The sequence below is a fragment of the Rhinolophus ferrumequinum genome, chromosome 15 (genome assembly GCF_004115265.2).
Source record: "Rhinolophus ferrumequinum isolate MPI-CBG mRhiFer1 chromosome 15, mRhiFer1_v1.p, whole genome shotgun sequence".
NCBI classification, from domain to species: Eukaryota; Metazoa; Chordata; class Mammalia; order Chiroptera; family Rhinolophidae; genus Rhinolophus; species Rhinolophus ferrumequinum.
Genome location: NC_046298.1, coordinates 5,162,318 through 5,188,346, shown reverse-complemented (window position 1 = coordinate 5,188,346; position 26,029 = coordinate 5,162,318). Strand labels below are relative to the sequence as shown.

Sequence of the window (26,029 nt, the reverse complement as noted above, 5' to 3'; positions counted from 1 at the left end):
CACTGTCCCCATTTCCCTCCAACTTTCTGTACTCCAGCAGGCCCCTCCAAACCTGTCGGACCCCAAACCCAAGAAAGGGCCCCTGATGAAAGACAAGCGGCTAGTCACATCCGACCCAGTGGCCTCATCAGGAGGCACGCGGGGTCACATCTGGGCTCAGGAGATGACAGAGAAACAAACCACTGACTTCGGCACACCAGAAAAGGTACCTGAGAGTGTATATTTATAGAAAGATACATAGAAATGGACAGATGGCATCTAGCTATAGATACAGAAAGCTCTGTTAGAGAACCACGTCAGTACGTATATATTTGCCAATGGTAGTACACGAGGTTTCCACATGTCCCACAACCAACAATACACAACTGCCCGACCTTGGAAAACCACGCTTGTTTATGTGGTTGGTTCCCTCTCTGGAGGTTTCCAAAATGAGAAGTCTGGTTTCAGGGACAGTTTTTAAATGTGTGTGTGTATCTTTCTAAAGAAGAGAGGAAAAGGAGGGAAAGTCGGAGAAGTATATTTTCATGTTGTGCACGGAAGAAAGTTTGGGACTAGTTTGGGGCAAGGGATGATCCCACTGGAAAGGCGTGAAGAATAACTCCAGAAAGGACAGCTAAGGTTTCTAGGTTGGGACATAAAAACGAGAGCGAGGAAGGTCACGCGTTCGCAGTCCGCCGAAATCCTTGTAGCACATTACAAGCAGTGAAGGGCAAAACAAAACCAGAATAACATGAAGAGGTAGCAGCTGTTTCTCTTCTCGGAGATTTCGAGGGTCTCTGGAAGCCAGGCCAGGTAAGGGTGTTCTCCTGGAAGAGACGGGGTGGGGCAGAGTTCTGGCCCCGTCCCACCCCCACCCCTGGGGCTGGGAAGGGTGTGGGCCTGCGTGGGAACCCGCCACTGGGAGCCCCAGGGAGCCTCTGACATCTACAGGCCATTTCCAAACCCATAGTCACTTCTTGGGTGAGTTATGCAGTCCCCACAACATATAAATAAAAGTTTAGTTCTGTGTTTCCATATATCTTCTACATGGAGGCTAGCTGAATATTAGTGGAGTAACAATAATTATTAATAACAATAATCGTCATAATAACAATAATTAATAGAATAATAATGCCTTGGGGACATGGGGAAGGGGGTCCTTCATATGGCAGGGGCGGGGGCTCTGGGAGGGGCCCTATGTCTGGTAAAAGTGGTGGTAATGGTGGTGGTGCTCGTGGTGGTGGTGGTGCTCGTGTCTCTGGACCGCCTGGCCAGCCTGGCTCTCGTACACCACCACGGCGGGCAGCTCCCTCACGTGGTCCCGCCCCACGACGGTGCTGCCCACGGCCAGCGGCGCCTGCAGGCCCCGGCACCCGGGCTGGCTCTCCTTGGCTCGGTGCTTGTGCTTCTTGTGCCCGAGGGGTGCCAGAGTGGGGAGGAGGGCCGGGCTGGTGGCCAGGTGAGCGGATGGGGACACCGCAGGGGTGGCGGCTCCCAAAGGGGGTTTGCTTCTTGCCCCCCTAGCCACATGGCCCACACCCACACTCTTGCCCTGGGCCTTGGGGGACCTCACAAAGTGCTTGCTCCCGTCCTGGGTGCCCCGCAGCCGCTGCTGGACCTCCGAGACCTTGGCAAATGGGGTGTCAAGGAAGTGGAAGGAGCCCGGGTCCGTGCCTTGGGGCTTTCGGTGTGGGACGTGGATGGCTTCTGGCTCATGGGAGCGAGATCGAGTGGGGTTGGAGGTGCGGGGGGGCAGTTCTGACTTCTGGGCCACTGACGGGGAGCCTAGGAACCAATGCAACAGATAGTGAATGAGCACCTACTGTGTGCCAGCGCTGCTGTGCCCCGGAAACGATCCCTACCCCCAGCTCGCCAAGACTGATAAAGGCCAGCTGCTCTTTTTCAGAGTTCCCCCTCCCGCTGCTCCCCCCTGCCTTGGAGGAAACCATTCTGGAATGGAACTTTGCCCTCTGCTAAGTGGGAAGAACTGTTTCTTTGTTAGGTCTTTAAAAATAATTCTCCTTCCTAGAGAGAGTTGCGAAAGAGAGGGAGACAGAGACTGATAACTGTCTGAGGTCATGGGAGCAAGAAAGAAATCTGTAGGAATATTCCTAAACTTTAATTATAGAGGTAACCCCAGAGGAATTAAACATGGCGGGGGGGGGAGAGAAGAATGGAATTGGGGCTGAAATTACGTGAGCTACATTCTCATTTATCTCAGCAAGAGCTAAGATGGCAAGAGCTAATAAAGACAGAGCAGCGTTTTGCTTAGCGACATAGGGGTCCTCACCTGAAGAAACAGCCAACAGAGGGGAACGGGAAGGTGGGCTGGCCACGGCACGGAACTATTGTTTTTCATTGTATTACAAGCCCTCTGATACTACTCTTTGATTTGGTTCACTTTGTGCATGTATACTTTAATTTTTAAAAATGCTTTTAACGTCATCTCCTGCAACATCTTTAACCGGAGCAATCAGAGCGACACCTTCCCCCAGCCCAGGGGGAATGGCGACCACCACCCACCTGCCCGCCTGGCCATGCCATCTCCTCACCCCACCTTACCAGGCCCAAACTGGGACGTGTAGTTTTCTATCCCAGCGAGATCTAAGTAGTGGTTTCTCCTCTCAATGTTCTCATCCACGCAATGGTGGTAGCAGCCAGACTGCTCCAGGCGGCTGTCACCCTGGAACCTGTTGCAGGAAGGCAAGTCAGTGGGTGGGCACTGGCCCCCGGGGGGATGGGGTGCAGTCCCACAGGTTATTGGGAAGCCACCAGGACAAAGACTGCTGGAGCCTTTGTTAATTTCCTTCTGGGCCCTGGGCAGGGGTAAGGGAGGGTGTGGTCAGGTCAACACTCTGTGCCTCCATTTCGTCCCTTGCCAGTGGAGGCAGAGACCCCTGCCTGGCCTCCCTGGACCTTCCAGGAGGAAGAGATAGGACTTTGTTCTGAACAGGCCCAAAGGAGAGGAGAGGATACTGGTGAAAACTTAAGGATGCCCCAAAGCCAGGCTTCAAACCAGGTGTGCCTGCTGCAGGCAGGCGGCCTAATTCCAGCCTGGTTCTCCGGTGGTGTGGGCAGCAGAAGCCACCAAGACGCTGGAGTTGAGGCTAGCAGACTCCATAACCAAGGCCCAGAATGGGCCTTCCCTGTGGGGGGTGGGGAGGGAGGAGGGGAAAGGCGCTGCCAGGGGTGGGGGAATGCTGGGCTCCTTGCCCCTTCCCTTCTAGGGCCTCCGCCATCAGCCTCCATCCGCCTCCCCGCCTCCCCCCTCCCCCCTGCAGAGCTCCCCACATCTCCAGCCAGCTGGGGTACCTCAGATTGTTAGAGCCCCCCCACATCACGCTGTGTCCCCTGCTTGGACTGCCTTCTCTCTCCCCTGTGCTGCTGCTTCTCAAACTCCAGAGATTTCCTTTCCATTTTCTCAACAGGTATTAACGTATCTCATGCCTCATACAGTACTGCTGTATAGCACTGTTACTTTATATTACCATTTACACAATCGTTTTATTTAAACAGTCTTTCTCGTTTCTTCCCACCCTCTTGCTTCCTTCCCTGTGGTTAAAGAAATAACACCTGGTGAAAGGTAATTGAAGTCTTTCACCTCTCCACAATCCTGAAGTCCAAAGAGCCTAAAACACAAAGGTTTCTCATCGCCCATTTGGTAGCGAAGCCTGCCCCAAGCAGATAGGAAGGTAGCAGTAGTCTATCTATCTCAGTGTGACCCGTTCTGCATCTCCCTGCACAAATATCCCCATGTTGCCCAGACCCCAAACATAACACATAAAAAATACACCAGGAGTACCTTTCCAAACCCGAAGATCGCTAAATTCCAAAACATGTCTGGCCTAAAGTGTTTTGGATGAAGCAATGTTGACCTACATTTAGTTATTTTTAAAATTTCAGTTCTGATTTTTGTTGTTTTTAATTGAGGTTTGTGAGCCTTTTAAATCACTGCCCCCTGAGGAGAGCGCAGACAGAGGCCTCCCGCTGGATCCGCTCAGGTGCAGGTGCACAGCTGGCGCTCAATACACGCTCAGGTGCCCCGGGCTGCCCTCCGCCCACTGCTGCGTACCTGAGTGGGGCTCGCTGCTTCTTCTCCCAGCTGCGCAGCTCCTCCGTGGGCTTGCTCTCTGCTCTGGGCCTGGTGCTCTGTAGGTCTGAGTCCCCACCGAGAAGCAGAGGGGTGAGCAGCTTGCCCATGCCCACTGGCCTCCTGGCCCTGCCCAGGTTCTCCAAGCTACCTGGCAAGCTGGCCCTAGCAGCTTCCCAAAGGCTCTGCGGCAGGGTCCTCAGAGCCAGGACCCAGGGTGGGGGGCGGTTCTCGAAGCTACCTGTGCTGCTGACCTCCTCTCGAGGGGCCCTCGCTGGCCTTCAATGCTCCGCCCAATCCCCCTCCCCACACACACACCTCACAACACAGGCCTACGGCTCCGCCCACCCACCAGCACAACGCAGGCCTTAGTATCCTGTCTGCCATGGGCATGCCCACCTCCAGTGTTTTGCTCACAGAAGGCCTTTCATCGGCAAACCCTCCGCTATTCAAACCCCACTCCTTCAAGGACCCGCTCCAAGCCCGACCCTTCACAAAGCAGCTCCCAGCAAAAGCCCCTAGGACCACCCCCCTCCGCTCCCCGCAGGACGGCCCCCCAGGCCCTCACCGGGGTGATTGAGAAGGAGGCTCTTCTTGCCCTGGCTGCCGTCGGGGGCCACGGTGAGCTTCACGCGCAGCGTCTTGCTGGATGTCGGGGCGTGGTTGACCGAGGAATCCACCACCTCGTAGATGGTGTGCAGCAGGCTGGTGATATCCTGGGTGTGGGAGGGAAGCAGAAACCACACGCGGCTTCAGCCACGGTGCGCGGAAAACCGGAATCAGAAGGCCTCTGAAACCTGAAACGCTGAACCCCTCTGGTTCCCCAAAGCCGAGCCTAAGACAGAGACGTGGAAGTGAGAGTTTCATTTGGGAGGGGATCCTAGGAAGGAGTGAGGGAGCAAGGAGAGTGAAGGACAAGGGGAGCCCATAAAAAACCTGAATGAGGTCACAGCCATAGGCAACTGGGCTCAGTCACACCGGGGCCCTGGGAACTCGCCTCAGAAAACCCATCCCTCTGGGGCTGAGCTGCCGGGGAGGGCCTCAGGGCCCGGACTCCGAGGTGGTCCAGCGAAAGCTATTATGGTGGGCACTGTCCACCACGGCAACAGGGCAACTTAGAGGTGGGCCAGGGAGTAGGAGGTGGGGCACACACAGCATCTGCCTCAGGTCTGATGAGCACCTCCTGAATGAAAAACGGAAAAGCAAATGTGTCCCTAAACGATTCCGTGAGAACTTGACCAAATCTCTTGTCCCTGGGCCTCAGTCACCCCCTCAACCAGACAGTGGTCTCCAATCCATGGTCCATGAGGCATCTCAGAGACTTCTGACTGGGGATGGAGGGGTGGGCCAGGTCCCCGTCACTAGGCCTCCCTTGGTCCTGGGCATCTGCAAGGTGGTTTATCTGAGGGGAGGGTTTCTGCTTGACGTGAGGCTGGAAACCACTGGAAAAGGCATTCGCTCTCTCTAGGTCAGGGCTACAGTTGGCCAATTACCTGCCCAGCAGCTCTTCCTGAACAGCCAGACTCAGGCCTCCCTTTATCTCCCATCCAGAAGTCCCTGCGGCAGCGCAGACACCAAGCACTACCATGGCCAGGCAGGTGTGGGCATGGGTGACTGGGACTGGCCGGGCCACCTGGGGCCCCGGCCCCACCCAAAGGAGGTGGCAGCCACTCAGCTCAGCTGACTTGCCCTGTGACAATGCAGGCAGAGGGTCACCCCAGAGTAGCCAGAAATCGAGGCTCCTGTTAACTCTTCAAAAACCTTTAATATTGACAATCAATTTATTATTCTTTTCAGCTCCCCAGCCTCCCCTCCCCCCAGCCTCTGGCAACCCCCGTTCTACTTTCTGTCTCTATGAATCGGATACCCCAGGTCCCTCATACGAGTGGAATCACCCAGTATTTGTCTTTTTCTGATTGGCTTATTTCCCTCAGTATAACGTCCTCAAGGTCCTCCGTGTTGTAACAGGTGTCAGAATTTTCTTCCTTCTTAAGGCTGAATAATAGTCCATTGTATGGATAGACCACATTTTGTTTATCCATCGGGTCACTACCACTTTTTGGCTATTGTGAATAATGCTGCTATGAACATGGGTACGTAGGTATGTCTTCAAGACCCTTTTGTCAATTTTGGGGGTGGTGTACCGAGCAGTGGAATTGCTCGATCACATAGAATCCTATGTAAAATGTTTTGGGGAGCCCCATACTGTTGTCCACAACAGCTGCACCTGTTCACATTCCCACCCACAATGCACAAGGCTTCCAACTGTGCCACTTCCTCAGCAACACACATTGTTTTCTGCCCATTTTTAGAGCGGGCATCTTAATAAGCGCGAGGTGGGATCCCACTGTGGTTCCGACTTGCATGTCCCTAACGATTAATGATGCTGACGGTCTTTTCGTGGGCTTATTGGCCACGTTTATATCTTCTTTGCAGAAATGCCTGTCAAGATACTTTGCCCATTTTGATTGGATTACTACACTTTATGTTGCTGAGTGTCAGAAGTTCTCTATGTACAGTATTCTGGATATTATTCCCTTATCGGGTGTATAATTTGCAAAGATTTTCTCCCAGTCCATAGATGACCTTTCACTTTGTTGATTGTGTCCTTTGATACACAGAAATTTTTAATGTTGATGTGCTCCCATTTACCTTCTTTTACTTTTGCTGCCTGTGCTACTTTAATTTTTAAGAAAACCCTCTGGAGGGCTGGGCCAGAACATCTGGGGGCTAGATTAGGATTGTGGGGGCAGCCAGTTTGAGACCCAGCATCGAGCCACTTGCTGGCTCACTCAGCGACCCCAGCTCTTCCGGTGAGGCCCGTAAAAGCTTCCTCTTCTCCCTTCTCCTCCCTGAGCTGCTCTGCACAGCCAGGTTTGTCCCCACCTCTCTGCATCTTAGGAAGCCCGTGAAGGAGGCGTCATTATCTCCATTTCACAGATAAGGAAACTGAGGTCCACCAACATCACCCCCCAAGCATTGTACACCAGGCCTGGGGCCCTGGTGTGTGATCAGGGTCTAAGAACAAGCATGCTTTGGCCGTCGCAGCTGGAAAATCAATGCTGTTGGCTGCACAGGGCCTGGCACAAAGGAGTAGGTACCCGTGAATGTTTACTGCACCAACTCATGCCTGAAGGATAAACAGGTACTTTCTTCTGAGTTGGGAAGTAGGCCCAGACGGCAGCTCTGGGCTGTGGTTGCAGTGAGGTGGGGGCCCATCTGCCGTTGCACACAGAAATGTATGTGCTGACGACCAGAGCTCGGGGAGGGGAACGGTGTTTACAGCCAGGTTTGAGGACTGGCTTTGGGGCTAAAAATAGACCCGGGGAAACACCAGGCTGGGTCCTCCCTGGACTGGGAGCCAGCCTCCTTGAAGACAGGACCCGGTGAGGGCTTTCTCTGAGGCCGGCCTGCGGCGCTCTCCTTCCTCACTATTCCTCTCATTACCAAGGGGTAAGGGAGGGCAGGATGCAGCATCAGAGAGCAGTGTCTGCCCAAGGCCTCCAACGTGGGGGCAAACGCTTTTACGGTTCCGTAGTTCCTGAACCAGAAAGGAATGAAGAAGGCAGCTGCCAGGGGCTGCACCATCCCAGCCGCAGAAGTAGGGTTTCCAGGAGGGAATTCCCTCCCGCTCGTCCTCAGGAATTTTTTTCGCTTTCCCGTTCCCACATCCCGAGAAAAGTTGGTCGGGAAATCAGTTCCTTGAACCCAGTAAGACCCACAATGGGAAATAAACGTACTACTCACAGTGTATCTCAGACATTTTTCCTATTTATCGCTAGGGTTTCTGGGCGGGAACTCCTGCCCGTTCTCGGGAATTTTTTTGCTTTTGCCGTTCCCAAATCCTGAGAAAAGTTGGTCGGGAAATTGCAAAAATCAGCTCCTTGAACCCAGGTGGTTGGTAGTATTGGCCGTCACTTTGTGGAAACGATTCATTGTGGAGAACAGAAAATAGATTATATCTTGGGATTTGGGAACAGGAAAGCGAAAAAAAATTCCTGAGAACAGGCGGGAATTCCCGCCTGGAAACCCTGGTCAGAAGAGACCATGATGCTACCACATCCTTGAGAAGCCAGCCTGGCTGCCCATGCGGCCTTCACAAATAGCTGGGCCAGCCCAGTTCAGCTCGGGTCCCCAGGTGCTAAGCTTGTGCCACTTTTCCCTGTGAAGATAACTATGCCACAGCTGCCATTCCCAGAATGGCTCCTCGCTGCTCCCCCAAAACAGTAACCCCTCACCCAAAGCATCGCAGCTGGAGGGAACTTGGGGGGTGTCACCTAAACCATCCCCCAACTCCACTACTTCCCAGCACCCAGGTTCTCCTGGGGACTTCGCCTGCTCAGAATCCACTGCCTGCCCCAAATAACAGCACTTGACTTTATTTCGTGAGTGAATCCATCCCCGCCCACACACACTTTCGGTCAATGTGCCTCACGTATCAGAGAAGTGTCACCGCTCCAGAGTGAGCACGTGGCCATTGAAAGCAGCACAAACCCGTGGAGAAAAGGCCCAGACATGTGACTCACTTGGAGCCAGTGAAACTCGGTTCTGGAACTTCTGTGGACATTCTGAGTCAGGGGAGTTGTTAAGAGGATGGGATACAGGTTAAACTGTCAGTTATCATCTTGCTATTCCCGGGGGAGAGCCTACCTGATGACAAAGGCAGAGAGGAAGTGGGCCTGAGAAGAACAGTGGTCCTGAAGACCCAGAGCCTCTGGATCCAGCCACACCTGAAGTCAACTCCCCCAGGACCGAATATCCGTTCCATGCATCAATATATTCCTCTTTTTCTCTTACAGTAGTGTGTGCTGGGATTCTGTCATTCACATCCCAAAGAATCCCGAATGACTACAAGTCACTCATAGCTTCTTCCCCCACCCAGTTCTCACATCCCCTAAACCAAGCCAGAGGAAGAGATGGCCTTTTTTCACTCAGGTCTCCCTTCTGGCAGCTTCTCCTGTACTATCTGCAGAGAAGAAAAGACTTAGCCCTGAGCCAGGACGGGGAGATAAGACAGCAAAGCTTCAGTGCTCTCTGGGAACAGCCCTGAAGCCCTCACGTGCAAGAAGGGAGGTGGGCGGGGGACCTCTACGTGGATCTGTACCCGGCCCCACACCTGAAAACCAGGGCCTCCTGGGGAGGGATAGGATGTCAGAGAGGAAAAGAAACAAGGAGGCAGAAGGGATGACCCCAAGACCCAGGGCACAGGGGAGGCGACAGCCATCAGCACTGATTCAGACCAGGTCAGGCCCCTTCTTCCACCGGCCCTCCCGTCTTCCCCTCAGCACTAGAGTCAAAGCCAGCCGGCTTGCCAGGGCCTCCATGCCCTCACAGGACCCGCCCTGCTGGCTCCAGCTGCAGCCATGTCTCTCCCACTAAGGGGCCACGGAACCGGTCTCCCCCAGTTCCCTGACACCCAGTGCTCTTCCAGCGCAACATGCCACACGGCTCAGCCCCAATGTCCCCTCCTCCTTGAGGCTTCCGTGAACACTCCTGGCCATCGCAGTCGAACACCTCTGTTATCCCCCTCACTGAACACATCACACCTTATAATCATCCTGTAATAGTTAGGGCTCTGCCTCCCTCATCAGACTGTCAGCTATAAGGCTCGGAACTGTCAGTGCTGTTCCCCACGTGCTCTCACATCTAGCTCATCGTAGATGCACACAGTAGGTGCTCAGCATGCAGACACAGGCATGGAAAAAGGGGGAGAGGAACACAGGGAGGGGAGGGATGTGGGAGGAGGGCTGAGGGGAGAGACAGCCATAGAGAGGGAAGGTTAAGGAAGAATAGGTGGTGACGGGGCGGGAGACGAGCCACTGCATGGCCCTCAGGGCAGGGGGCACGGGGAAGCGGGCTGCTTATTCCTGTATCAGTGGAGGGAGACCTGTGTGGGCCCACCCGCCCCAGCTCCTGGGCACACTGGCTGAGGTGGTCCCAGCCCCCGCCCAGAGCTCTGGACCACAGAGAGAAGGAAGCAGGACAGGGCTCTGTTGGGGCCCAGGATGCTTCTCTAGGGAGGCCTCGGGGCTCTGCACTTGCCTGCTTGCTGCTCCTTCCGCAGGGGAGCAGAGAGGAGGGGCTGAGTACAGAGGCCCCTTCTCTCTGTCCCTCTGCACAGTGTCTGGGCAGCTCTGGGACACCCTACCTGTCTCCCTGAAGCTCCCAAACGCCTTGTTTCCATCAAATCCGCCCCCCCCACCGCCCCCCACCGCTCCTGTTACAGCTGCCCTGAGGAGCAAGACCTACATCAGGAGAAGGGGAAGGCACAGCAGGGGCCAGGAGCAGAACGAATGTTCCAGAGCCCGAGCACGTGGCCGCAGCAGGAGGCCTGGCAGGTGCACTCACCTCGCGGGTGACCTTGCCGTTGTTGTCAAAGTCGTACAGGGTGAAGGTCCATTCCTGCCGGCTGTCCTCCTCCACGGACACGTCACACTGTAACTCCTAGGCACAGATGACACAATGATGCGACTGGTCACCCAGCAGCTGGAACATCTGGAGGCCGGGTCACTGTGCTGCCACCTCCCCACTGCCCTCCCCAGACACCGTGTGCGGGCAGAGCAATGACCAAGACATAATGGCCCAGGAGAAAGGCCGGGCCAGCCAGAGGAGATCTGGCCAGGGGAGATATGCCTGCAGGGGTGCCAGGCCCTTTCTGGGTCCTCAAAGGCAAAGACAACACGAGGGGAAGGGGTCTGAGAGGGGGCTTTGTGGCCTCAGAAAGACTGAACTTGGACCAAGGACCAGACGCCACTGACATAGACATAGGGCACAGTAACTTGGGAAGCCATGTGGGGACTCCCAGGGTGGCCACCTGACCTCTAAGGCAGGAGAGGGCGAGCACGAAGAACTAAGTTCAGACATCCTCAGGTGCTAGCCCATGTGTGGCCCTGCACAGCTGCATGTCTGCTACCCTGGGCATGTCTCCTCTGTGCCTCAGTTTCCCCTCATGTAAACCATGGAACATGACGGTGTTGCCTTCATAAACTTGCTGGGAGAATTAACTGGCACGCCTCTTATCCCCTCAGTCACCCTGCAGCTGTGGGGGACAGTCCCCGACCTCCCACCTCAAGCACCTGGTTTCTATGTCTGAGGGCAACCCTGAAGGAAGAGCCAGGGATGGGACTGCATGCGTGGGGTGGGGACCCCAGCATCCTCACCCCTTCAGGGGACAAGTCTGAGGGCATTGTATACAGCTCTGGGAGGGACCCCAGAGGCCCTGAGCCCCAGCTGCCCTGGCCGTGACCCACCCTTTATTGGCTTCCCTCCATCCCTGCTCCTGGGATCACCCCCACGTCCTTGTCTTAGGGTTGCTTTGTGAGAACTGGGAGCAATGGGGGGGGGGCTGCTTGGCACATAGAAAAGGCCCCTCAACGGTAATAGCTGCTGTTTTTTGTCTTTCCTTTGATGATTACTACAAAAATGACTTCGTATCATTGCTCCCACGACCCAAGGTATCCAACCACAGGGACTCTGAGCCGGGAAGTAGTGAGATCTGTTGCTGGCCGGATGTACGCTGCGGCCAGCTGAACGCCAGAGTGTTCTAGAATGGACGGCCACTTGGGGAAAGAGGCTCCACAAATGGCCTTTAAGATCCACAGGATTCTATGAAAACAAGCCAAGCTGCTCCAGCCCATCCTGTTCCAGGTCTTGCCTCGGCCCTCCACCCCTTTTGCCATGACTAGCTGGCACAGTGTGAGGACAGGCTCAGCCCCGAGAGGGGTGGTTCCTGGCTCAGGACACTGGCAGCAATGTGACCGAGCACGGTTGCCCCTGCCTCCGGCTTCTGCAGCTCAAAGCCAGTTCTCGCCAACAGTTCTTGGGCAGCCCATGCTGAGTTCAAAGTCAGCCTTCCCTCAGTTGTGACATGTCCGTCTGATACCTGCCAAGTGCCCGCTCTGCTCTCCAAGGCACGGTTTCAAGAGGCACAGCACTCACCCCATACACATGCCCCCCATCCACAAACACACACATACCCATGCACGCACACGTGCACATGCACATGTATGCACACACGCACATGTATGCACGTACGTGCACACACACATGAACACATGCATGCACCCACACATGCACAGAGTTTACCTAATTCCCTTTCCCTGGCCCCTTTACTTGGCTCCAAGTAAAGCTCGGGGTTGAAGTTCCGAAACAGAGTTGAGTGATTATCTCCCCCAAAACCCCTGTCATGTGTGCTTCCCCCTATCACCACCTGGACTTCTCAGGTGGCTGTTCCTCACAGACCATGGACGAGTCCCAGGCAGTCAGTTGGCCCCGTTCCAGAAACAGACCCATTTGGGCTTCCAAGGAAGTGAGCTGTCTGGGCCATCCCTCTGCTCTCCATGCAGGAGGTGAGAAGCCCTCACATGTGGACAGGCCTCAGCTTCCTCCGTGAGAAGCACCACAAAGAAGAAAAACCCTTCCCTCTAGGCCCAGTGCCAGGAAAGGAAACTTACCTCAAATTTCAGCTGCTTCTTGGAGCCCGGGCAGGATTCGCTCGACTTTTCCATCCTCTTCTCATCTCCACTAGCCAGACCGTCGGTCTTCTCGGGAGGCAGGGCCACTGCGAGGGGAGGCAAGTGAGATGCCAGGCTTTGGGGCCACCACGCTCACTGTGGCTTTGTTGTGGGGCCTGTGTGGAGGACCCAGGGTGTGGAGGACCCAGGGTGTGGAGGACCCAGGGTGTTGCAGCCCCCTGCTGTCCTGCCCATCTGCTTGGGTCAAAACTTCTCTGCTCTCTGGCCCCTGGAATGACTGGGGCTGCCCCAGGGGAGACCCCCTCCCAGGGTGTGTCCACGCCGGCCACTCAGGTTACCCACTGGGCCTCAGGCCTCCAGTCTCTGTCCCGCAAAGGGGTGGTTTTGGAGCCCCGAGAGGAAGCTAGTGGGTCATGGCCACACAGCCTCGCTGCCTTTCATGCTGACATCTTGGCTTCCTCAAAGATGCCACCTGCCCAGGCCCAGCATACAGCACGTTGGTGGGTGGTCAGGAGAAGAGACAGAAACAGAGATCAACAAGGTCGGTGAAGGGCCTGTGCGCCATCAGCACACACACACACAAGCACGCACGTACGCACATGGCGTGGTCTTCATGAGTGAGCAAACCCTGTGCGTTTCATTTGACTCCTGCTCACCCAGGGGTCTTCCCCCTCTGCCAAAGGTCACGGTCCTTTGTATGTCCTTCCAGGAGCAGTGGGAAGGGTGGGCATGATAGTCCATGACCTTTGTCCTGTGAAGACCCCCAGGAGGTGCCAGGAAGGCAGCCCAGGGTAGCAGCCATCGTTCCTGACCTGGGACCCAGCCTACGAGGTTCCACCAAACCTTGAAACATCCCAGAAGCCTCCTTCAGCCCCTTCTGCCCATTTTGTCTCTGCCTGAAGAAGGGACTCAGGTTGGCCTGGAAACAAGCTTCTCTAGAACATGTTCACAGCTCTTCTCTCATTAGATTCCCTCAGCTGCCCTGGGGCCATGATTCTGTTCTGTTTTACAGGTGAACAAACGGAGCCTGGTCTCCACTAAAGAGGCCTCCCCCCAAGCCCGACTTGAGGATGTACCAGGAGGGCCACGTGAGGAGCTGAGTCACCTGGGCAGTAGCCCCGAACACGATGCCTGGAGAAACAAGGTGACTAGGCCAGGAAACTAACTGGGGGGGGGGGGGGACCTTTGCATGTCCCCCCACCACACTCACACACTCCAGCTCTGCCGACCAGGACCCAAGAGTGGCTGCTGGGGAAGGTGTGGTAGGGGCTCCCCACTTGGGTGGGGCTGGGCCCCAGCTCTCCTGTTTCACTCCCGTCCTGTGGGCTGGGGCTCTCGTAGCAAAAATTATCTAAAGCACCCCTCACATCTTGGTGGCCTCTGTGCATAAAGAGGAGGCAGGGACCTCACATAGCACCAGGTCCAGCGCAGCACTGACTGAACACTGGCTGTCCACTGACTCACTCAGTCCTCACTGCAACCCTGTGAGGCAGTTACTATTAGTAGCTCCATTTTCCAGATGGGAAAACTGAGGCCACAGAGAGGCTATGTGCTTTGCTAGTAAATGAAGGGCTGGTTCACGTTAGGCGGCCCCTCTGTGATGATCCTGGCTTGGTGCAGCAGACCTGGTCCCTCTCTCAGCCAGCCTGCGGAGAGGTGACTTACTCTTTGCTGGGGTTCTGAGCCTCCATACAGTACATGTGGCCCAGAGCAGGTCATGTGACTTCTCTAGATAGGTCAGTTTCCCCAACTATAAAATGGGGATGATAACAGTCCCCTCCGCAGAGGATTGCTGTGTGTATTCAATGAGCTAAGACTGAAAGGGCTAAGAGCCCAGGACCCATTAGGTAACAGTCAGGTGAATGACGTCCCCTCCCCATTTAATCTTTTGGGAATCAGCACAGTTGGCAGCTAAGTTTTCTCCAAATACAAAAGGACCTAAAAGCATCACATCAAATACAGGCAGCCCAGGGTGGGGAGCAGGATGGGGAGGAGGAGCTAATGGTATGGATGCCCCAGGCAGCGGAGGCAGGAAGCCCTCCTGTGCTTTCACAGAACAAGACCAATGAGGACAAACCTACAAGAAGCCCAGGCTCACTGTTGGGTGGTTGTCAGGGGAAGGTCGAGGCTTGTTTGAGAGAGTCGGGGAGCCGGTTTCTCCCTGTCCCCAGCACTAAGTGAAGCCCTGAGCCCCAGAAACCCCAGCAACTCCAACAGATACCGCTGAGCGTCCTGGTCGACAGGGCACCTTGGACTCATATCCTGGGTTCATATCCTGACTCTGCCACTGACCTGGGCAACCTGGGGCAAAGTACTTGGCTTCTCTGGGTCTTAGTCTCATCATCTGTAACACGGGGATGAAGTGGTCTCTCCCCCATAGGGCTACTGGGACAAGGCAATGAGAAAAGTGCCTTCTTAGCAGTGGCCTGCACACAGTAAGTGCTCAGTAAATGCTGGCTTTGCAAAAGATGTAGATAAGACATAGTCCCAGCTGACGGCCCAGATCCAAATGATCCCTCACCCCAAAACTGCCCCACTGCAGACACTACAGTGCTATCGTGACCTACAACATCCTCTTTTCACCCCCCCAACCCTGGAGGGCGGAGTGGGGGGAGCGGAGAAGAAAAAGAAAAAGAAAGGAAAACAAAGGCCAGCTCCATCTTCAAAGCTGCTGCCTCCCTCCGCAGAGGTCCTGGCTGGAGATGTAAGCCGACCAGGCTTATCGAAACCAAACTTCAAGTTCAAAGGGAAGTTATCAGAAAACCACCTTCAGGTTCAATGTTGCCTTTCAAGTTCCACTTGATAAAACCCAAAGAAAAGAAACCTCTGTCCCTGCTCTCTCCTTCTGTGGAGCGCCCCTCCCCCTGCACACGAACAGCCTGTCCTCCCCCAGGTCTTCTTCTGCCTCCCTTTCTCCTCTCCCAAGGTGGGGGAAGATACACCTTCCACCCCTCACCCTCTTCCTATGACTTCCCTTTACCAGTGGATCCCTCATCCCACCCCAGCTCGGAAAACCACCAGACACCCACCGAGGACCCCTTCCAGCATGGGGCAGGGAACACTTGGGTAGTAGGACTGCGAGCCACCCTGGCCTGGGGTCCTGGGGCCCAGGAACAAGGACAGTCAGCACCCCCTTTGCCCCACCAAAGGTGGCCTTTGGCTCTCTCACTGTTCCCTATCCAATGGCCAGAAGAGATGTAGGAGAACCGATCAGAAAGCCTCGCAGACCCCAATGCCAGAGGCAGAAGCTGGGAGTCAGGGGCCCCCTGTAACCATGCCAAACCAGCACGCGCCCCCAACTGCCTCTGCGCAGAACAAACTGCCATCCATCCATCCATCGTCAGGCTCACGGGTGGGCGGGAGAATGGCACTCATCACGGGCTGCCGGGTCCCGGCGCGGTGCAGAGAATGGTGGTGTTGCCGAGATGGGCTTTGGCCCCAGATGCAGAGCCCCTTCTCGGTCTCTCACTCCTACGCATCCCAGCGATTCATTTTCCCAGAGATGATCGTTTGAGGGTCATGATTTCAGGGGCACTCTGATCCCTCTTCAATCTCAAGTCACAGTAACAACAGGAGATACTGCTAATTTGAAACAGGAAAGGAAAGCATGGGAAAAGGTAGGAGAAAAGGAAGGGAAGGGAAAGAGCAGGAGGAAAGCAAAGCCTCTCACTTGACTCGGAAGTACCTGTGGGTGACTGTGGAGCGGGGTTGGCAAACTGTGCCCCGAGAGCCAAACCCAGCCCACTGCCTGTTTTTGTAAATAAAGTTTTATTGGGACGCAGTCACACTTTCACTCATTGTGTATGGCTGCTTCACTTTACGATGGCAGAGTTGAGTAGTCACAACAGAGGCCGCGTGGCCCACACAGCCTAAAATATGTCCTCTCCTGGCCTTTCACAGAAACGTTGTGAACTGCGCCTTAGATACATGCAGCCTTCCCCCCACCAGGGTTCCCTGATAAGCAAGGTGCAGGCTGGATTTCAGCGGCTGGTCACCTGGTTGACGGGAAACCCTGATGCAGTAACGCCACCTGCCCCACCATACACAGTTGCCAGGGGAGAAGGGCAATGTCAACTCTGCTTTCTTAAAACCAAGTGTCAGCTCAATCGAGTCAGGGGGCCGTGTGTGGCACTGCTTTTCTTCGGAAACTGCTCCGGGTCCCTCCTGCCTCCTCCCGCCACAGGGAGCAGGCTGGCTGTGTTTACCAGATGATGGCTCCCCCCCCCCCCCCCCCCCCCCCGCCGCAGCTCCCGCCTGGCATCGCTCCACCCCCAGCAACTGCCAGATTAAATGCATTACTTGACCATCTTCACCCGGCTCCCTTTGATGTTCCCTTCTCAAGCTTCAAAATACCTTTTGGAGGGAGATCAGACAGCATTAAACAGAATTACTAATTAATTAAGCAAAGTTAAATTTTAAACACTGTTTGTTGTCTTAGCCAAAAGCCCGAACAGAACAGACTTTTTTCCTCCACTGAGATCAAAGACAGTCGCTTCCCTCTCCCCTCCCCCAGTTTACAAAAAAGGGAGAGGGTGGAGAGGCAGAAAGAGAGAAACGAGAGTGCTTGGGGAGCCCTGGGGAGAATGAGGACCTACCTGGTCTGGGCTCCCAGCCCCCCACCCCCACCCCACCCATGGGCCCCAGGGGAGGCATCCCGGGCTCATTTGGGACAGCATGCTGGGAGAGCCGCCCCGCGGTCACTTTCTCTGGACTGTTTACTCTGGCAAATAGCAGTGACCCAGGGAGCAGGATGGCACAGCCCACCCAGCACGAGCCGCTGACAGCTGGCGCCACCCACACAGCACGAGAAGAAGGGCTGTGAAATAAAGCAGATCCACCCGTCCCCACCCCACCCTCCTAAGCAGGATGAGCACCTCAGGGCTCTTTCCCCTGGGCTTGGGGTCAGAGTCATTTGGGGTCATTGGGAGACCGGCTCTGAGAAGCAGGCCGTGCACTGCACAAGTGTAGGAGGCACCTTCCCACGCCGGGCAGCACAGATTTGTATGGTGCTTCTGACATTTTTTTGGACAGATGGCAGAAAGGTGTCTTCAGGAGGGACAGCTTTCTCTAATTTGCACAAATGCATTTGTTGTTGTTAGCTGACTGCTGTCTAAGCCCATTCTGTCTAGCGCTGGATTCTGTACAGTCCTATCTGGGCTCTTCTGATGGCCTCACAGGGGCCTGCCACATCTATGCAGCCAGAATGCAAGTTTCTCGAGAGCTGGAGCCCTGCTGGCTACCGGCCCTGGGTTGCCCACGGCGTAGGGCATGTACCAGGCGTGCACACAGTCCAGCACAGTGTGCTAAACGGCAGCAAATCCCACAGGTAAACATGACGAAGGCTGCAGAACAAACACACCATAAATTCTGGCTTGCTTGAGACTGAGGACTGGCCTGGGAAAGGGGCATGTGTATTCCTGAATCCTATACTTCGGCTAAGATTCAATCCCTGAACAACACCAGCAAATGTCCGCTTATTTTAACACAATCCGGAAAGGCCTGGTTGATATTAAACTTTGGAAGAAGAGACAAATTTGACACACGGTTATGACTAAGTCAGCCCCACCAAAGACCAGAAATGACGAACAGTCCGATGCATGGAGGACGCCTCTCTGAGCCCAGTTACCTGGCAAGTGCTCAGTTAACACAATGTAAGACCTAACACAAGCCAGAGTTTCCTTGCTGGACTTTGGACACTCGCCCTAACGTCTCCACCGTCCTTTCTCAATTGTCCCTGTACAGATTATCTGCCACAAATATTTTTGTCTCGGGGTGGCTTGCCAGGATGTTTCTGACTCCCCAACCCCCCGACAGCAGCTGTTAGAGGGAACGCAGATGAATTTTAATATTAGCCTATGCCAAATATAATTAGGCGGGTAAATCTGCTGCCAGTAAAAAGAGAAAGATATCATATGTGCATTCCAGGCCAAATGGTTTCTTGCGTTATCTACATGAGGCCCTGCTAGGGAGCGGGGGTCCTAGAGATACACAGACCTGTGTGTCAGTGCACGCAGCAGTGGGTTGTACTGGGGAAACTGGTGCAGTGAGTGGGAACACGCATCATTGCATCGCGTCCTCTTAACACCATGCAGGGTGTGTTACGGTTTGCGTTTGACAAAAGAGGAAGCTAAGCTTGAAAAGCAAACTTGATCAAGCCATTTCTCTTCTGAAAACGAGCTGCCTGCTGCTGGCCCTTGGCTCCGTCTCTCCACCGGAACTGCTTTTCATTTTTGGACCCCGCCGTGCTCTAGTGCTGTTATCCCTGCCAAGAAGACTTTCTGTCTCTCCAACTCCTGCTCATCCTTCAGGCCTCCGGCTGAAGCCTCCCCACCTCTGAGGCGCATGTCCTCCGCTCTCAGGGCAAGGGTAGGTTTCCCTGCTCAGTGAGCCTGTATCACTTCTCAGGGAGTTGAATCCTCCTCCTGGGGCCCCAATATATAGTACAGAGCCTGCCACACTACAGATATGGCTACGTCGTCATCATCACCAACATGAAACAAGATAAGGAGCAGAACTAGGATTTGAACCTGGAAGATGCAGAAGCAGAACTCAAATCACAGTTTTGTGGCTCCAGGGCCACTGGTCTCCCCACTCTGTCCCACCACTATAACTGACACCTGTTCCTGCCTGTCCTGCAACCATTCTCCTCCTTCTGAGCAAGCATCTGGGCTTCCTCTGGTGGGCCACACCTCACCCCCTCTCCATCCACGTGGTTTCTGAGGGGCTGACCCCACTCTAGCTTCAGGGATTGACTCAGAACCCAGACCTGACCCAGCTTAGCTCATCCCGACGGCCACTGTGGCGGGTCTCAGGTCAGCAGCAAAGGAGAGTCCGTGGTGATGCGAATGAACAAAGCCTCTGGGCCTCCTCACTCACATGGGCCCCTTCCACTGTGTTCACGTGGTGGTTTGTCTTCGTGACCTTTTCAAACTTATGTATTTTATCCTTAGCCGGTTAAGACTGCTGTCTCTTTCCATTCCGACTTCGCACACTTCCCCTGTGTCACGTGATGTTGGAGTGAACACAGGCATTTCTGGAATCCAGAGACGGGGAGTTTAAGGGGAGGATGCATTTATTTAGGGTAAGTGGGATATATATATTGGGTTCATACTGATAAAGAATCGTGTATTCTTTTTCTTAAAGAAGGCACCCCCCCTGAAACTGGGTAAGCTTTGGGTCCCACAAAACCTAGATCCACCTTGGGCAGTCAAGTGAGGCTCAAACTTTTGCAAGAAGTTTTGAGACTCAGGAGCTCTCTTTCACCGGTGATGGTTGAGCTCCTAGGATATGAGGCCTAGAGCTGGACCATCATCTTCAACACCTTAGGGGGACAAGCTAACAGGAAGGCAGAGGGAGAGGCGATGGAGAAGGTGAGAGAGGCAGCGAGTGAGTGTGTGTGTGCTGATGACACGCTTTGAGCTCCTGGATCTAGCCAGCCCTTTTTAGGCAAGATCTACCCTAGGATTTTTGAATTTCATGAACCAAAGCTTAAGCAAATTTGGGTAGAGTATCCCAAAGAACCAAAAGAATTCTGAATTAACTATCTATCACTTTGACCTCCTGCTTTTCAGGACCCTCTCCCCCCCCCAAAAAAAAAAAAAAAAAACCCAGTGATTTACCCAATGCAAGACTCTCTCAGGTGGCTTCCGGCAGTTTCCACCAGCAGCTGTCTACCCCTTCCTGAGGCGAGAAATGCCACCCAGGGTCTGTCTCCACCATCCTGCCTCCCCAGGCTGCATTTTACTGTATGTAGACTTTATTTAAGGGCTAGTTGTGAGTAAGGGGAAAGAGGAAAGGAAAAAAAACAGGGGGGAAAAAGAAAAGCTTCCCAACAAATAGCATTCTGGTTTTTTGGTTTTTTTTTCCCTCAGCATAAGGTTGATGGCCACTGTACTTTGAGGTTCAAATAGGACTGAGACGAAACATCTGTTCAAGGAGGGAGGGGGAAACACCGGGAGAAGAAAAGGGAAAAGGAAAAAAAGCCTTCTTTAGGCTAAAAATATCATGTCTCTTCCACTCTGCCCCCATCCTTGCCCAAGTTAAAACACGGGATGAAATTCAACTTTTAAAATCTAACCCCGAGCTACTTGAAACTATTAAAGCCTCCTCGGTATCTGACACAAGTCAGAATTTCCACTGCTCAAGCTGAGCTTTTGTGAAGAGGAGACTTGAGAGAAACTGCTGTCACTGCTGAAACCGGGGCTTCTGGGGGCTACAGTGAGTGCAGTCTGGCCGACTGACGCTCGTTCGCTAGCAGGACAGGCTCTTCAGTGAAGGAGAGGCCAGCGGGGTGTGGCCCGCCTGCCCCTCTGTCTGGGGGTCCTGCTCCTCTCCAGTGAACTCCCCTTCCTCTCAGACGTGCAGGGGGCCACCAGCCAGCCCCTCCGATTGACCAGCCTTGCCAGGAAGTCATTTGGAACCATCTGTGGCCACTTCCTGAGGAGACGTCCTCTCTGTCTCCCCAAATGCTCCCTGAACTCCAGACCAGTGTCCACCTGCCTACTCAGCATCTCTACTTGGATGTCCAACAGGCATCTTATCTTGGACCCAACATGTCCAAACACAAAAGCCTTGACTGTCACCTGCCAAAACTTCTACTTCAGAAGTGACACCGCCATTTCCTTAGTTCCTTGAGGCCAAAGCCTAAGGTGTAGCCGGATTCCTTTCTTCCCCCATCTACCTCCTCACCCCTCCTCACCCCTCCCCTCAGTTCCACCCTCTTCTCTCCAGCCTCACAGCTCCCACGCCAGGCAACATTGTCACCTCTCACCAGCGTTATTACAATCACCTCCTGTGTCATTGCTCCCTTCCTCCCTCTGCATGACCCATTCTTCCCAGAAGCCACAATTATCTTGTCAGAACCTGGCACTCACCGACCTACAACTTGCCAAGGGTTTTCCTTCAAAAGCAGCAGAAAGCCCCAGAACATGGTCCCACCCTTGCCGACTGCCACACCCTCATCCCCATGTCTCCTCCTGCCTCACGGGCCTCCTTTCTGTTCTTCCTGAAACCCAGTTCCTTCCATCGTGGGGTTTTGCGCACTGCTTCTGGATGTTCTACTTCCACACCTGCCCAGGGCTGGCTGCATCCCGGGATCTGCCTCTCAGCTAAAATGTCACATCCTCACAGAGGCCTGGTCATGCCCTGCCCTTCTCAGGGTTTTCCCTCCTTGCAGAGCCCCACACCACCAACTTGCAGGCTCACTGTCTGGTTTCTTTATTCACTGCCTGCCTCTCTGACGTGGACATCCAGTTAGCAGGGCCCACCTACCTTGTTCATGGCTGAGAACCCAGGCTCAGCAGGGCCCCCCACCTACAGCAGGTGCTCAGCCGGTACTCGCTGAGTGAGACGTCAGAGAGGCCTGAGTTCTGTTCTGTCTGCTGTGTGACCTTGGACAGGTCCTGTACCCTCTCTGGGCCTCAGCTTTCCAACTACAAATGAAGGGGACTAAAGGCCATCCCGCAAGGGCTCCTCAGCTCTGTGAAAGGCTGACATCTCACACCTGGAGCCTGGATGGACTGGCCTGGGCCCTGAGGAGGGTACACGGGACCAGCCTGGGTGGCCTGAGGGACAGGTTCACCAGACCTCAGTGACTTCACGGTGTTCACTCCATTCTTCCAGTGACATTTTTTGAGCACTTAAGGCATACCAGACCCTATGCCATACACTGGGAGGAGAAGGAGCCATCCAGAGATTCTAATAGGATTAAAGAAGCTTTGATTTTAAGTTGGCCTTATTTGCTGTGGACTAGCAAACGATTATAAACGCTGGTTGGCTCCTCTTCAAGAAAGATGGACCCAAGAAACAACAAGAATCATGACAGCTCACATACGGTACCAGGGCTCCTCTCTGGGCCTACGTCAGTGACCCCACTGTCTTCACAGAACCCTGAGGAAGACGTGCTATCACTGCCCCCAACAAGGAAACTGAAGCACAGAGAAGTTAAGTGGCTCACCCACCGTCACACAGTGAGTCGTGGTAAAGCCAGGCTGGGGGAACTGGGGTCTGACTTGCAGATTCCCAGGAAGTCAGAATAAAAGGGAGAAAGAAGGCAACTCTTGTGGACTCTGATGAGAGGAGGAAGAATTCGGGGACCGTGCACATTGAGACAGGTCTCAGTCTCAGTCCCAGACTCCCCAGGTCTCAGTCCCAACACCACTACTCCATTTGGCAGGACCAGCTACTCCAGGCACAGCCACCCTGGGGCCAGGGCAGCAGACATCCCACAGGCCCTGCCAGGCCAAACCCAGGCTGGGGCCAGAGGGAAGGGAGCAGCTGGGCCCCCATGGGAGGGGACGCCTGACGTCAGCATCCTTTCTGAGCGGGACCAGCAGGTTGGACTGGGCTCTCTGGAGTCAGCTTTCTGCAGAAGATGCCAAATGGCTTTTACCCCCAGGCAAAGAGGTTGGAGACAAGAAATGGGCACTTGGGGATGCTGAGGGTCAGTGAGCAGAGGCCAGAGGGTGAGAGGCAGGAGTGAGCAGAGAGGCTAAGGAAGGGTGGGGACAGCACTAAGTGGGAGGGAGAGAGGGGACCCAGAGAGAAGTGGCCTGCGACCACTTATGGACCTTTCCCTTCTGTGCTCGTTTGGGAGGATACCCCCGGACCCAGCACTTCCTGGAGGCCGCTCAGGGGGATGTGGGTCTGCCATAAGAGCTGGCACCAATTTGCACCTCATGCCACAAGCCACAGTCTGCCACCACCTGTTGTCCTACCCCAGTGGGGATGCTGGGAAGTCAGGTGGGTGAAGTGTGGGGTTGAACCTCCCTGTCCTCACACCCCTAGCTGGGTCAGCAGAGAAAGGGTTCCACTCCCTTTCTCCCCACTAAAGCCACATATCCCGCCCTGGCAGTACCCAGCCAGCTCTGAGCTTGGGACTTTTGATGGCTACTTTGTTCTTTGCACGGTTCAAAAGGACCTCCGCAGCCCAGCCCTCCCCAGCCCTGCACCAAGCCCAGCCTTAATCTCCCATCCCACGTGCTCCCAGCTGGCCAGTTAAGGCGGTTAAGACTCTGGATTAGGGCTGGCTTTACATAACAACGCAGGAGCTAAAGCCATCCTCTCCTGGGATGGCTAAAAGACTTCTTTTTATCTTCACGCCTCAGATGGCCTTTTTTCTCCCTTTTTAAACAGCCCTCCAGCCCGCCAAGAGGCAATGAACTTGGCCAACAGGAAGACAAAGAGGAGATTCAGGATTCAGCTTGCTCTCCCAGCCTCAGCTCCAGGCCAGGCTTCTCCATGGCCAGGACTGGGCAGCACCTGCTCTCCCCAGGCCCAGCCGTGCGGTGGCCTGCCACGCACAGCCACGTCCCCGAACCTGGTGTAGGCAGCGGGGGGGCCACCGACGGTCACTGGGCCCAGCCTCCCTTGTGCCTGGCCAGTCAGGCCCCGGCACCCGCCAGAGCAGCCCTACTCTTACTGCTTTATTGACTTACTATTTTCACTTTTTAATTCTGTCATTAGTCTTTCATTTCACGGGTAATATGTGATTGCATTCTTGTAAACGTTAAAGCATTACAGTTAACACGACAGGCCTCTTTGACCAGTCTTTGCAATTTTAGTCCCCTCCTTCCGTGTCCAGAAGGAGCTACAGCTTTTGATTGAAGAAAAAGGCTGAAAAGCTTGACCACCACCAACGTAGTCAAACCTCCCCCCATTGGGAAACAGAGGCAGGCGATCGGCTCCCAACGCCCTTTCTCGTCAGTGGTGGCACCAAAGTGCCCAGACACCATAAGTGACCGGCAAGGCACCAGGCTGCCCTCGAAGCCTGGCATGCAGCTGGTGGGCCACGGGGTCAGAACAAGTGCCGCCAACCTCCCACGCTTTCCCCGATAGGAGCTGGGCCCCTCGGGCCCCTCGGATTTATCCCGCATCCACTAACCAGTGTTTGTAAGTACCACCCCCACAGGGGTTTGCCCTCCATACATGGTGCCCACATCCTCTGAGTACCCACCACGTCCAGCTCCACATCCCCACTCATCATTCCAGAGGGCGAGGGGGCCGAGAGACAGAGGGACCCCTAGGCCAGTGTTCCTTCTACTTCACACCAACAGGGCTCATGCTCTGAATGCAGACACTGAACAAAGCGACCCTCCCTTTCAGAGGGAGGTGGATTCCATGGGCAAGACATCTCATTTGATTTCAGAATGAGACTCAGCGGACAGAGAAGTGCTTCATTTGGGGCAATAATCTGGGGTTCAATAAATAATGGATAGATAAAAAGACAGATGGAGAGACAGTTGGATGATAATTGAAGGATGGTTAAGTAGATTATGGGATGCGTGATGGATGAAGAATAGATGGGCAGAGAATGGATTATGGGTGGCTGGGTGATAGGTAAGTGCTGGCTGGCTGACGGATGATTGACAGAAGAGTAGGTGGATGAATGAATGGGCAGTAGATGGAAGGACGGGTAGGTGATGGGTGGAACAACGATGGATGGATGGATGGATGGATGAGTGCTGGATGGGTGCGGCATGGGTTAGTGCGTGGGTGGGTGACGGGAATGCCATGAGTCAGTGATAGGTAGATGAATGGAAGACAGATGAGTGGACGGGGGGTGGCTGACTGGATAGTGAATGGCTGATAGATGGAATAGATGGACGGACGGACGAACAAGAGCATGAACTTGCTAAGAGGTTACCACGTGAATGAGCAAATGAACAGATAAATGGAGTGAGTACTGAAGCCCAGATAATCAATGTCTGGGGTCACCTCAGTCCCCAGGGCCTATATCCTGCAGACCTTTACCTGACTCCCCAGATCTTCTCTAAGCACCAACTCCTGACATCTCTCCATGGAGCCAAGGATAATAGCCGAGACTTGGGGGAGCTCCTGAGCACAACCACCAAATCTGCTGGCAAACACACTCAAGGGGAACCCAAGCCTGGACAAAGCTGGCTGCCCATCAGACGCCTCCCCTTTGATTGAGGATCTGCTCCTATGTGAGCAAAGTTTGATGCAGCTGGTGGGCCACGGGGTCGGAACAAGTGCCGCCAACCTCCCACGCTTTCCCCGATAGGAGCTGGGCCTCTCGGGCCCCTCGGATTTATCCCACATCCACTAACCTGCCTCCCCAGCCTGCCTCTAACTCCTGGGTAACTGAGTGACTCTCTTAAAACAGTGCTTCTCAAAGTGCCACGTGCATACAAGTCACCTGGGAGCCTATTAAAATGCAGACTGGACTCAGCGGGTCTGGGCTGGAGCCTGACATTCTGCCTTTATGACAGCTCTCCAGCCAGATGTGACCAGAGTCCTGAAGTCTGGCCCAGGCTCCTCTGGAGGACCTCTTGGCACCGTCTGCTCTCCTCTCAAGGCCATACAGGACCCCAAGGCCTAGATGCTTCCCAGAGACCCCTGGGTGCCCAGCTCTCCCACCAGCCGCCTGCCGCCACCTTCCCACCCTCCGCCCCAGCACAGAGGGCCTCGCTGTCCTAAGGCTGCCCCAATTCAGCAACTCTCTCCTCTGAGTCTGAGTAGAAAATGG

General features: G+C 54.5%; 1 protein-coding gene across 3 annotated transcripts in view; it reads right to left on the bottom strand.

Annotated features, from left to right (window-relative positions):
- Positions 1-201: 201 nt before the first annotated feature.
- The window catches only part of NKD1 (NKD inhibitor of WNT signaling pathway 1), a 73,104-nt gene continuing 47,276 nt past the window's right edge, over positions 202-26,029 (bottom strand). For all 3 annotated transcript variants that reach the window (XM_033129448.1, XM_033129450.1, XM_033129451.1), the window contains 6 exons: positions 12,523-12,629; positions 10,418-10,513; positions 4,638-4,785; positions 4,052-4,136; positions 2,542-2,669; positions 202-1,764 (listed from right to left, as the gene is read on the bottom strand). In XM_033129448.1, the coding sequence (XP_032985339.1) occupies positions 1,175-1,764; positions 2,542-2,669; positions 4,052-4,136; positions 4,638-4,785; positions 10,418-10,513; positions 12,523-12,629 (1,154 nt within the window). In that variant the 3' untranslated portion in view covers positions 202-1,174. The remainder of the gene's footprint in view (positions 1,765-2,541; positions 2,670-4,051; positions 4,137-4,637; positions 4,786-10,417; positions 10,514-12,522; positions 12,630-26,029) is intronic.